General features: G+C 40.0%; 1 protein-coding gene across 1 annotated transcript; it reads right to left on the reverse strand.

Annotated features, from left to right (window-relative positions):
* Window positions 1–3,394: 3,394 nt before the first annotated feature.
* LOC133450972 (interleukin-1 beta-like) lies at window positions 3,395–6,028 on the reverse strand. The gene is made up of 5 exons (XM_061729882.1): window positions 5,965–6,028; window positions 4,574–4,816; window positions 4,331–4,489; window positions 4,088–4,221; window positions 3,395–3,975 (listed from the first exon to the last, which is right to left on the reverse strand). The coding sequence occupies exons 2-5, from the start codon at window positions 4,791–4,793 to the stop codon at window positions 3,754–3,756; spliced, it is 735 nt and encodes a 244-aa protein (XP_061585866.1). The 5' UTR covers window positions 4,794–4,816; window positions 5,965–6,028; the 3' UTR covers window positions 3,395–3,753.
* Window positions 6,029–13,049: the final 7,021 nt, after the last annotated feature.

A 13,049-nucleotide genomic window follows, 5' to 3' on the forward strand; every position in this document is an offset into this window, starting at 1 on the left:
TAGAATGTTAAACGTCAGAATGATGACACGTGATGACGTCATGGCTACATCGCATGCTACAAATGAAAAAAAAAGATTTGAAACTGAAAAAAAAGAAGTGAAACTGAAAAAAAAGATGTGAAACTGAAAAAAAAAAGATCTGATACCGAAAAAAAAATAAATAAACTGTAAAAAATAATTTTCAGGTTCAAATTTTATTTTCAAATTAGCAAAACTTTTGGCCTTGATTTGGCTCCATATTTGAGCACCCCTAAAATTTAAGGAATTTTATTTTTTGCTGTGTGTCTGTTTAATAAACTGCCGAAATGTCAAAACCATTTACAGGATATGGTTTAAACGTTACACATCAGTAGTGAGAGGGTTGTTTTTGTTCATATAATACATCCATGGTTGTTTTATGACCAGAGGTGTCAAGTAACGAAGTACAAATACTTTGTTACCTTACTTAAGTAGAAATTTTGGTTATCTATACTTCACTGGAGTAATTATTTTTCAGACGACTTTTTACTTTTACTCCTTACATTTTCACACAATTATCTGTACTTTTTACTCCTTACATTTTAAAAACAGCCTTTTCATTTCGGCCTTTAAAAAAAAACTATCCAGTTAAATTGCTCCATCCGGATAGAGTGAATTTGGTTGTTTCAGATGTTCTTGTCCAGTTTTGTTCTTACATCCGTCGCCCTCAGATTCCTGCAACTAAACTTGGATGTACATTCCAATAAAGGTTAGGATAAATGATAACATGCCTCTGAAGTTTGACTTTTTGCACCATTACAATACTTATAGGCAACTAGTCATCATATCTTCTGCTCTCTGAAACACATGTTAATGCTCAATAGTACACATATATGGTTCTTTAATATATTTGCATTATACTAAGATGCATTCATTTTCAATGGCTTTTGTCCCCCCCCCCCCTTACATTACTTTTACTTTTATACTTTAAGTAGTTTTGAAACCAGTACTTTTATACTTTTACTCGAGTAAAAGACTCTAGATGATATTGTCTTGTTTTTATCGTATTTCTACATTTTTTGTAGTGTTTTATTCGTGTTATTATTGATGTTTAATTTTTTGTGAAGCACCTTGTGACATTCCGTTGTCTGTGTGCTATATAAATAAACTTTACTTACTTACTCACTCACACACACACACACACACACACACACACACACTCCCCCTGCGCTGATTTGTAGCCCTGACACATCTTGACTCTTCCTGTTTAAAATGGCATTGATTCATATCGAAGGATTTTCTGGAAATAACATTTAACCACAAGATTTCTTAATTTATATTTGAGTCGTCACACATTTGCAAAATCCCGAAGAATTTATTTTGTTACTATTCAACAGTGTTTATGTTCAGTTGTTGGTTCATATTTGCCAGTTTAATTTTATGAATTATATAAAATTGGAATTCATTGTAAAATGTATCCCATAATTTTAATCTCCAATGAGCTGAATTCAGTTTTGTGTGATGAGTTGGCTATTTGAGTTCAAAGAGTGAATTAAATATTATAGATTATAAGTAATCCACGGACCTTCACATTGTTGTATTTTGACAGTTGTATCTCCATCCCGGTTGCTTATTTTTGTTGATCTGGCAACCCTGAAGAGGTTCAACATTCAAACATGGGAATGCACTGACTGATCCTCATGGGCCGTAATGTGAGAACCGGACAAACCCCTTTCTGAGCTTTGCCTCTGAAGCCTCTTTGCGACGCCCACGGACTGTAAACTTACAGGACAGGATATCTATGCCGTCACCCGCATGGGTTTCTTCTTCTCTTGGCCCATGATGCAACTGGGCCAAGCAAACCCAGGGAGGTGACTGGAGAAGCTCAGGTCCAGGTTGGCCATGGCTACGAGCTTCTCGTCCAGAAGCTGCAACACTTGCAGACGGACAGGGCCGCCGCAAGGGGTGTGCGAACCGTGCGACCGCACGGGGCCTCGCGCTATGGGACGTTTTTTTTTTTTTTTCCCTTATAAATATCAACAGTCACGTTCCATTATAGACCTAAATGTGTACAAGTCTGTGCATATCAATAAATATATGCACAATGATGCGCGTGTCTGTTGTTCAATACAACTGCGTCAGACCAAGCGCAGACACAAGCTGCTCTGATCCAGACGGGTGGAGTGTGGAACAAACTGTCACACAATGTCGAGAGAACGATATAAATTCAGGAAATTTCCATCAGGGGATGAAAAAAGAAAAAAACTAAAGAAAATGGAAGAGTTTAATGCCTCTCTGAAAGCCTCGTTAGATAAATTTGTTACAAAAATCACCGATTCGACCAGGTCTCAAGCAGCCATGGGGCCCCGCATCGAGGCAGTCGAGATGAAGATGAGGCAGGGGAAGGTATCCAGTATTTTGCTAATTGGAGAGTTAAAATTGCGCATATAGACACCCAATCCGACCCAAAAAACACAAAAATATTGCGCGCGTGAGCGTAGCGAGCGCGCGAGGGCCCCCCCCGGCCATTTCGCACAGGGCCTCGCAAATCTCCCAGTCGGCTCTGCAGACGGATATTCTGTTTCAGTGGCAAAGATCCAAATTGGCCACAGTGCTTTGTCCGTCGGGCCTTGCAGGTCAACGCGGAGCCCAACGTCAACACCACAGCAAAACATAATTTCTGTAGTGCTATTTGTCTCCAACAATTAGTTAAATGGCCTCTGAGAGGCACCAGGTTTCTAACACAGATCAGGCAGGAACCCCAGGATGGGATGAGGCGACGTTTTGTGGTATTTAATAAACCTCCTCCTGAACAAAACAGCAAGATGTTGAAATATTGGCTCTGATTCTGTCCTGAGGCTTACTGAAGCTGGTAACAACCACACACCTTCCCTGGTGCCCGCTGACTTCCCACTGGGCTCTAATCAATTAAGTAACATCAGCTGTGCCCAAATTGCCCATCACCTTTCAAAATAAAAGCATATAGCTGCAACTCAAATAGACTGAAACAATAAGACTGACTGAACTAATTATGCAAAACAAACGCAAAGACATCACTGAATAGGTCCCATATTCTCTCTAATATATGAATGACTCCTGTAAGAAGTCTATGCCCTTAATTATTAGACATACATTTGTTGATTTATTTACTTTTACCTGCTGAAGTATAAAAAAAATCAGTTCAGACTGTAAATGTGTTTGTTACTGCTGCAGTTAGACATTTGAACACGGTCAGCTGGCTTTTCAAGTCGCCCCCAGCGGTTGATCATGGGATTACATATTTTTTCCAACTTCATTCCTGGATCTCCTCACTAATTACTAACTTTTAATTAATTGATCTTGAAGGATTTGGGCCATAGCTAGCCCATCGGATTAAATCCAAACAGAACAAACCAAAATGTTCATTTAAAATCATTTATAAGGATTTATTTGAGATTTGTGGCACAATATTTCAATATAACTTAATTAACAAGCAGATTTCCAAATAAATATATATATATTAACTTTTGCATAAATATATAGAGATAAATAAATAAGACACTCAAGAGCAATAATCTCAAGTCATTCAGCACAATAAATACACAACATGCTCACTAGACAGCAAACTACTGCCACCTTGTGGCGAAATTTTTACCATGTCAATACATTAAGCATTCTACTTTCTGTACTTGGTACATACGGTAAACACTCTGTGACACACGCACACGTCTTTTTAAGAGACATTGTTAGTGGATTTGCTTAAATATGAAGTGGGTTTTTTTCTTTTCCTCTTTTTAGATCCAGTGGTTGCCGGTTCTAGTTCTGGCGCTGGAAGCAGAAGGTCCTGTAGCGGCTGGCGGCCTCCTGGCACATCTCCACCGGCTTGTTTTCCTGGGTGGCGGTGCTGATGTACCAGCTGGGGAAGTGGGCCGACACCAGGGTGCTGATGTTCAGCCCCGTGTCCTGCTTGTAGAAGAGGAATCGCTCGTGCTCACTTCCCTTGCCAATCCTGGAGAGGCTGCCTTTGTCCGTCACGGCCTGAGGGGGGGAAAGATCAACGTGAAATTGGTTTCATGCTGGATAAAACTAGTTAGTTGAGATTAAGTTGAAACCGCCAGCTGCGTTATTGTGATCCGGGAAAGGGCTTTACCTCCAGATGCAGAGCGGGTTTGTCTCCATCCATGTGGCAAGACAGGTAGAAGTTAGTGTCTTTGATCCCCAGGGCGACGAGCCGGGCCTCGGCACTGGGAGTGGGGTGTGCGTAGGTCGACATGTTCAGGGTAACTGAGGGCAGAAAGGAGGATGCAGAAGTTACACATCTACTCTGAACAGCTTAAATTGGAAAAGCTAAAAAAAACCCAGACGAAGGCATCGAGGCGTCTCGTGCGTCTACCTTTGCGGCTGTCGCTGCCTCCCTGCAGCATCACGGCGTGCAGCTCCATGCTGTTTTTCACCAGAACCAAGCTCCTCTTCTGGCCGTCGGTCACGCTGCACTGGTGCTCACTTATCAGCTGAGCAGACGGAGCCGAGGTCCTTTCAAAGACTATTTCCTCTGAAAGAAAGAAACCCAGTTAGCGATGTCGTGGTTGTTACCCCCCCGAGGCCTGGGTACGCCTTGATGCGACGCCTCCCTTACCTTCCACGATGCTCTCCAGCATGATGCTGAGCAGGTTCTCGTCGCTGAAGTCGGTGCTGATGATGCTCTCCGTCTTGCCGGCCTTCAGCCGCTCCGAGGCGATAATGAGGTTAACAACGCTCTTCATGGTGAGAGGGTGATGGGAGATTTCCAGGTCCAGTCCCTCCGGCATCCCCTTGCCCCACATCCCGCTCATGTCACAGGTCATCTTGGATTCCATCTTTGTTCGGAGAAAGTTTGAAGCTGCAAGGAGACAGAAAAACACTCTCATCATCTTCATTCAGTAAAATCATCATAGTTTGAACAAAACCCTCTAAACTCCCTGCACCTGCAGCCCAAAACCAGTTCTGGTTCGTCCACCTGACACTATTTACTACTACTACTACTGGTACAACTGCTACTACTGCTGATACTACTACTACTACTACTACTACTACTACTACTACTACTACTACTACTACTACTACTGCTACTACTACTACTACTACTGCTACTACTACTACTACTACTACTACTACTGCTACTACTGCTACTACTACAGCTGCTACTACTACTACTACTACTGCTACTACTACTACTACTACTACTACTGCTACTACTACTACTACTACTGCTACTACTACTACTGCTACTACTTCTACTACTTCTACTACTACTGCTACTACTTCTACTACTTCTACTGCTACTGCTACTACTGCTACTACTTCTACTACAGCTGCTACTACTACTACTACTACTACTACTACTGCTGCTACTACTACTACTGCTACTACTACTACTACTTCTACTACTTCTACTGCTACTGCTACTACAACTACTGCTACAGCTGCTACTACTACTACTACTACTACTACAGCTGCTACCACTACTTCCGGTCATCGGACCTAAGGGGGGATGTTGGGCCACAGTCCTGTGTTGAACCTGGAAAAACTTAATTTCAATTATGGGGTCCAACACTGAGCCCAGTCTCAATTTCTTAACGTTGACCGGATGGTTTGAAACAAAGGAACCTCCATAATGACTCAAAGCCCTGGCAGGCTTTGCGTTACAGCCTTTTGGTGATAAGGAATAGCACCTTTATTGGGCGTAGACCCCTAAATGCAGGAGGGGTCGCTGCCAATTTATGGCAGCCCAGGCCCGGCTATAAAGAGCAGGCTCCCAACTTTCTCACTCTCTTTTCCTCCTCTCTTGCTCCCAAGATCTACTGGGTTAAGGGCCTTGCTCAGGGGCCCAAGGTGGTCATCTTGGTTGCCATTCTGGGGTTTGAACCTGGGTCCTCCAAACCCCAGGCCACCTCTGTAGCCACTAGACAACCACTTTTCCCTATTTCTACAAAAACACTGCTTGAAAGAATGCAAAAGGCTCTCAGGGGGAGAGAAAAGTCTCTTTACCTTTTTCAAATCCTGTTGCTCAGAAGGTTTCTTGAGTGTTGTCTCTGTGTCAGCTGTCCTGCTGTTCTGCCTGTCCAGACTCGCACGGCCAGCTTTTAAAAGCCGCAGCAGCAGGAAGTGGGACGGCGTTCGCCGCTTCACTCACTGATGATGAAATCCGGGACTTGCATGCTGTTACTCAACTCTGAAGCTTCAGATCTGCACGATTACAACCTACAACCTCCGGTTACTTTCCAGGTGGCTGCACCTGCTCCTGGCGGCGTGCCAGCGGCGTTACCCCATCTCCTGCACACACACGTTAGAGGGTTTTATTATGCTTAGGATTATAGTAAAAACAGATGATCTTGTTTGTTAGGTCTCTTTTATGTCTTATAAACTCTCATATATATATATATATATATATATATATTTATATACACACAACTATACAAATATATATATATATATACAAATATACACAACTCTGAAAAACTAGAATCCACGAAATGGAAATAGTATTCTTTCAGATAAAATAAAAACTTCTTCCTTTGGACTAAATGGACTAAATGGTCCGTTTAAACCCGTTCTGGTTGAACTGATCCCAGACGGCGAAGATAGTTGGCCCAAACCCGGCCCACATCTGTGCATTGGGCTTGGACCGGTGAGACTGACCCGAGGTGACGGTGGCAGCCTGAACTCAGACATGGTCCGGTTCCCCGTTTGCTTTGGGCCTCCAGATCTGGGCCACATCTGGCTCCAAGGACACGGGTCAGAGGATTAAGGACTAAGACCAAACGGGTCTGTTTGATGATCCACTTCATCTTTATCTTCTACCTTAAGGTTTTCCTTGGTTCAGTCTCTTTTTTCTTTTCTCTCCAGTCATCAGACGGATTTCTCAGGTCTGGTCCGGAAGTGCAATTTAGACAACACAAGTTTTTTTCTTAAATTTTGACTTTGAATTCTCTTGAACTTGGGGCAGCTTCTGTGGGGGGGGATAAACTTATGCCATAATAAATATGTGGAAGACGACGATCTGCAGCTGCTTCTTCTAACCAGGTGAAACAGGCCCAATAGTGCCCTCTTTGTTTTGTCAGATCGCAGGATTTCAGTTCTTGTCATCTGTTAGGCTTTCATTAAGGTGTGTGTGTGTGTGTGTGGGGGGGGGGGGGGTCTGTTTCACCTCTTTCTCCAGGGCCTAGTTGGTGGAGTTCATGTTGTTTTGTCTGATGAACTGCGTTCAGATCTTGAACGACTTGACGACATCCACTCGAGAACTTTTGGACCATTTTCTCTCCACATGACGAGAGTCCTTTGATGAATTCAGTTTGGCTCAAGGAAATGTTCTAAATACGTATTAAAATAGGATTTATATGATTATTATTATTATTATTTACCAAAATAATGCAAAATAAAATGCACTGTCATTGTTGCTAAATGACATAAAAGTCATAATTGTAATGAGTCAGAATCCAAACAGAAGGGAGGAAACTTTAGAGAGTCTTCAAACTTTTTACACATCCTCTCTTCCTGGATAATAAATAAATGTAAAAACTCATTGGATGAAATGCAGAAATTTCTGCAGGGGTGTTTCTTAAGTGTCTCACGTCTTCGGCCAACCCGCGGGAGTTTCGTGGTTCTTTTGTTGTGGTGAAAAAAAAAAATTCCACCGGGCTGCTTCCCTCCAAGTTGCATAACAGCAGCTGAATCTTTTATTTCTTCACTTCCTCGTTGAGCCGCGGCGGCGAGGAACTGCGTCAGGCAGATTTAAACCTGGACTGCTGTTGTTTACAGGTTTTCTCTGTTACATTAGCTCAGCTTGCTTCATTAGGTCATTAACAAACAACGGAAGATTTGCAAATCGCACATTTTCAGAGAAACAGAGTCATAAATAACGTCTCCTGTGGAAGTCAACTCATTTTGTCCTGAAGAATAAAGCTGTTGCAATGTAAATTGGAGCTCTTCCTTCGCTGTAAACTCATTCAAAACGCATTTGCACAAAAAACCCCAAAACAAAAAAAACAAAACCATATTGAGTCTGGCTTAATTTTTCTACGCAACAGCTGGGACAAGACAGAAATCGTTAACCGGGTAGGATCAATATACATACTGTATAGGGCAGAAGCCTGCTTGCTTTGCTTGGTACCACTGCCCTTCACAGGGATTTGAATGTTTATTTATTTCGGTACATTTGTAACCGAAAGGGTGTAGGTAGAAGCAAGGCTTATATAACTACCCCTTTTACTGGTACCTTACATTGGTTACCGCAAATACAAAAGAGCAAAGCTCAAGACTTTGAAATGAATGATCAGTAAACTCAAATATCCTATCATAGAAAAAGAAAGAAAGGCACAGAGCTCATCATAGCAAAAGATAAAAAATAGCACATAGCTCAAAAACCCCAAAAATAAACTTACATTTCCCATCATAGCAAAAAATAAAAAATAGCACATAGCTCAAAAACCCCAAAAATACACTTAAATTTCCCATCATAGCAAAAATAAAAAGTAATGCATTGCTCAAAACCCAAAATATAACAGTAGCTACAGAAGTTGGCAATCTTTCAGGATTTGACATTTCATGTTGACATTTCCTGTTTTATTTTGAAGCCCATGTCCTTGTGTTTAAGTTCTTGTCTTGACCTTCCTGTTTCCCATCTGCCCTGATCGTCTGCACCTGTGTCTCGTTAACCTTTGTGTGCTGTATCCAAAATCGCATACTAACGTACTACATGCTATATATGCATCAGTATACTGTAAACTGCCTACTAAATGAACGATTCAGTACGCCGCTCCAGTTCACACAGCAGTAGCAGCCAAGTATCTCAGAATGCATTTCGCACCAAAACGACAGAGGAAGCCGAGAGTTAAAAGCAAGCTAAAAGCTGTTTTAATTTCTGCTGTAACGCTGTTAATATGCCACTTTATTAAGTTTTAATATTTTTTCAGGCGTAAAAGTAACCGTTAAGATCCCCAACCTGGGTTCAGTTTATCCAAATAACGCCTGTTAAGAAATCAGCAGCGGGATCAGCAGCAGCGGCTCACGGCCGGAGTACAGACGTGATCGCCGGGTCAACCCGCGCCGTCGTCCCGGGGAGAAAGTGATCCAATCAACTGACCTGCAGCTCTGTGGAGCATCACCGCTGGCTGAAATAAATCATTTAGGAAGATAAATGTTGGTTTAATAGATGAAATTTAACAGTTGTAGCTGCCACATTAGTTTGTCTGAATATAAAGTGAAGCTTCATGTTTGTACTGGAGCCCCAGAAGCAGCTGCTGCTGCTCTGTCTGTACGTCAGAGCCGTCACAATTTTAATAAATGTATTAAAATGAACATATCAGTCTATTGAATTTTATTTTATTTTATTAAGCTATATATGTTTGGGTTTTTATTTAGTGCACCTCTACGTACTTGGTATACAAAATTATATATATTATTCATTTCATTATATTAATTTATTTCATATTATTCATTCATTTATATATATTATTCATTTCATTTCATTTATTTCAGGTATATCATTAAATTATATACAAAATTGTGTGTCTGGTCGCCGCTGTTTTGTATTGCACTTGTGTTTTCTCAATAAAGCTTGTAAAAAATAAATAAATGCGCTGTCCGGTCAAGGGCGCATTGCATTCTGGGACATAGTAGGCGAGGTAGACTGGTCTGATGCATGCTGCGTATTTTTTCCAAATCAGTATGACATCTGGGTATTTTTCGCATACTGCAGATTTTGCTTCTGTTCACATACAGCATACTACATACTACATTTTGACAAAATCAGTACGTACTAGTAGTACAGTATGCGATTTCGGAAATGGCCCTAGTCTTATCATTACGCTGGACCTTACTGTTTTGCCCTCCATGTTTTTCCCATCACAGTTTGGTTTTTGTATCCTACTTAGCAGCGTTTTTGGTTCTGTTTTTAAGTTAATAAATTACAATTTTTGGGAACTCCTGCCTCCTGCTCTCCTGCATCTGGGTCCTCACAACAACCTTCTTGACACAAACTTAATTTTCCATACCATAACAAAAAATTACGTAAAAAGTATTTTAAGGCTGAATAGTGTACAACATGATTTGATATTTACAGGACAGTTGTTCCAGATGTTCACCCCTTTGACAGATACAGTGATTTTTTACATTGGTTCGGTTTTTCGGTTTTTCAAATAATAAAGTTCCTCTCATGTTGTATCTGGTGTCCCTCATTTTAAACAGATTCTGGACATGTGGAGGTAGAAGTTTGTTTCTGGCTTTGTACATGGTTTGTATTGTAATATAATCAACTAAGTCCTTGAATTTAAGAATTTTTAAGCAGATGAATAGTGGGTTGGTCGACTCACGGAAAGGTTTTCTTACTGATGATTCTTATGGCTTTCTTTTGTAATAAAAATATTGGATTGGTATTTGTTTTATAATTGTTTCCTCAGACCTCAATGCAGTATGTCATATATGGAACTATCAATGAATAATATAAATTGATTAATGCATTTTGAGAGAGGAAATCTTTAGCTTTGTACAGAATTGCAATGGATTTTGACATTTTAGATTTAACATGATTTATGTGTGATTTCCAGCTTAATTTATCATCCAAAATGACTCCAAGGAATTTGTTTTCCGATACTATTTCAATTTCAGTATTATTTATTGTTAGGTTTCTGCTTAAACTCACCGGCTTATTCCCAAATATGATGCATTTTGTTTTACCAAGATGAAGTGATAATTTGTTTGAATCCAACCATTGTTTGAATTTCTATAGTTCCTTCTCCACCATGTCCAGAAACTGTCCCAAATGATCCCAACTACAGAACACTGTTGTATCGTCAGCAAACAGAATACAATTTAGTGAGTTGGAAACTAAAGTTATATCATTAATATATAAAAGAAACAGCAATGGACCAAGGACTGAACCCTGCGGTACCCCACAAGTGATTTTCAAGAATTCTGAATTTGTCTTATTAATATGACATATTGGGTATGTCATATTGACATTGGCCCTGATATTGACATATCAGGGCCCCGTCGCTCTGGAATGACCTGCCGGAGGAGATCAGGCGAGCCACATCTCTGTCCATTTTTAAATCTCTTTTTTAAATGTGCTTTTACTTAACATCTAATAATGTACTCTATAATATCCAATGTCATTATTTTCTAATGTTTTATTGTATTTCTATGTTCTTATGTTTTTATATTTTTGTCATTTTATTGGATTCTGCCTTTTAATTCTGCTTTGTAAAAGCACCTTGTAACTGTGTTTGGAAAGATGCTATACAAATAAAGCTTATTATTATTATTATTATTATTATTATTATTATTATTATTATTGATACCTGTTTTGTAAGTAGCTGATTAACCAAGCATGTGCCATTCCTCTGATGTCATACTGATGCCATTTCCTCCGGTACAGAACGTACCGGGTCCATTGCAACAGAGTTTTATGTGATGATTCATGCAGGCAGTTTGAACAACTGCACGTTTGGATCTGGAGCCAAACATAGGACTTATAGGTTATTTTGTTTGTGATTCCTGTGAAGGCGTGGAGGCAGAACTGGTGCCAAAAACCGAAACCGTTCATAGATGCCGGTGAGAAAGTAATTTCATGAAGCTCCTCTCAAAGCAGGAGTTACGAACTAGATCTAAAATTCCCAAAAACCAAGACTGCGGCTGCAGATATGCTAAAAACGCCACAAATGAAGATCGATTTCTCCCCCTGCAGAACTGATGCTTTGGATGATCGTGAATCCGACATCGTCCAGCTTCTTCTGCGTCCGTCGGCAGATTAAAGAGGAATCCAGGGAAGCAGGAGAAGTTAATCTTTTTTTTTTTTAAATGTATTTATTAACATACAGTGCAAACAACGACAAAAGACGACATCAGTTTGTGTGTGTGTGTGTGTGTGTGTGTGTGTGTGTGTGTGTGTGTGTGTGTGTGTGTGTGTGTGTGTAGATAAGGCGATGAAAGTAGATACATAAATTGACAATATTAATTTGAGATTAAATACGTTAAACAAATAAATAATTATCGTATAGAGTGGTGTAGCACGATATAATATAGAGTAATAATATAGTAATATCCTAATATAACATCATTTTTATAAAATATTATAACATATAACCAAATTATATCACCATACTATTATATATAACAATATAATAATACTATAGTTTAACATCCCATGAGATTTCATAACTTAATATAATAATAAACTATGAAACAATACATCATGATAATGCCAAGAATAATTATTAGAATTAAAATTGGTAATTTATATATTGCAATGAGGGGTGAGGTCAGAGGCAGGAGAAGTTCAAATATGAACTATTCCCGCTCCCCTTTTGAAAAACATTCATTTGAAAACATTCATTTATTTATTTTATTTCACACATTTATCGTGTCAGCAAATAAAACCTAGAAGACTGAAATTAAATAAGAAAATAATCATTAAACTCTGCAGATGCTGAAAATGTAAAAACAAAAAACTGACTTGAGGATATTTGACTCGTCTGATGGCAACATGCATGTGTGTGTGTGTGTGTGTGTGTGTGTGTGTGTGTGTGTGTGTGTGTGTGTGTGTGTGTGTGTGTTGTGTGTGTGTGTGTGTGTGTGTGTGTTGGGGTGTGTTCAACCCACATGTTGCTCGCATGATGAATCAGTCGTCTCTTGTACTTCCTGCTGGCATCAGGAAGACGCGGCGGGATTTTCTTCAGCGTTGGAGCTGCACTTTCACATCTCTACTTACTTCATGTTACACAAAGTGCATGTGTCATCATCTGTTGCATGTGAAGGCAAGAAGAGGAGGATGCCAAGAAAGAAAAGGAACAAGCAGTTTATGTCATCGTGAAGCGGAACCGATCAAAAATGACCAAAAACAGTGTCACAAACTAAAAATAGTCACAATCATCATTAAATTGTTGTTTGAATGTTTCGGATGTCGATGAAATCACAGCAGTTATTTCCTCATAATAAAAACATCCCGGTATTTTACAAATGCAGTTCAGAGAAAAAAGCCTCATAATTCTGCAGAAGGTGTTTATAACACTCAAACGTTGGTTGGTTCTGGTTCTATGGCGTCTCCGAGAACTGTGTGCACAGTCCAGCCGGTGCTC

Source organism: Cololabis saira, chromosome 9 (genome assembly GCF_033807715.1).
Source record: "Cololabis saira isolate AMF1-May2022 chromosome 9, fColSai1.1, whole genome shotgun sequence".
Lineage (NCBI taxonomy): Eukaryota > Metazoa > Chordata > Actinopteri > Beloniformes > Belonidae > Cololabis > Cololabis saira.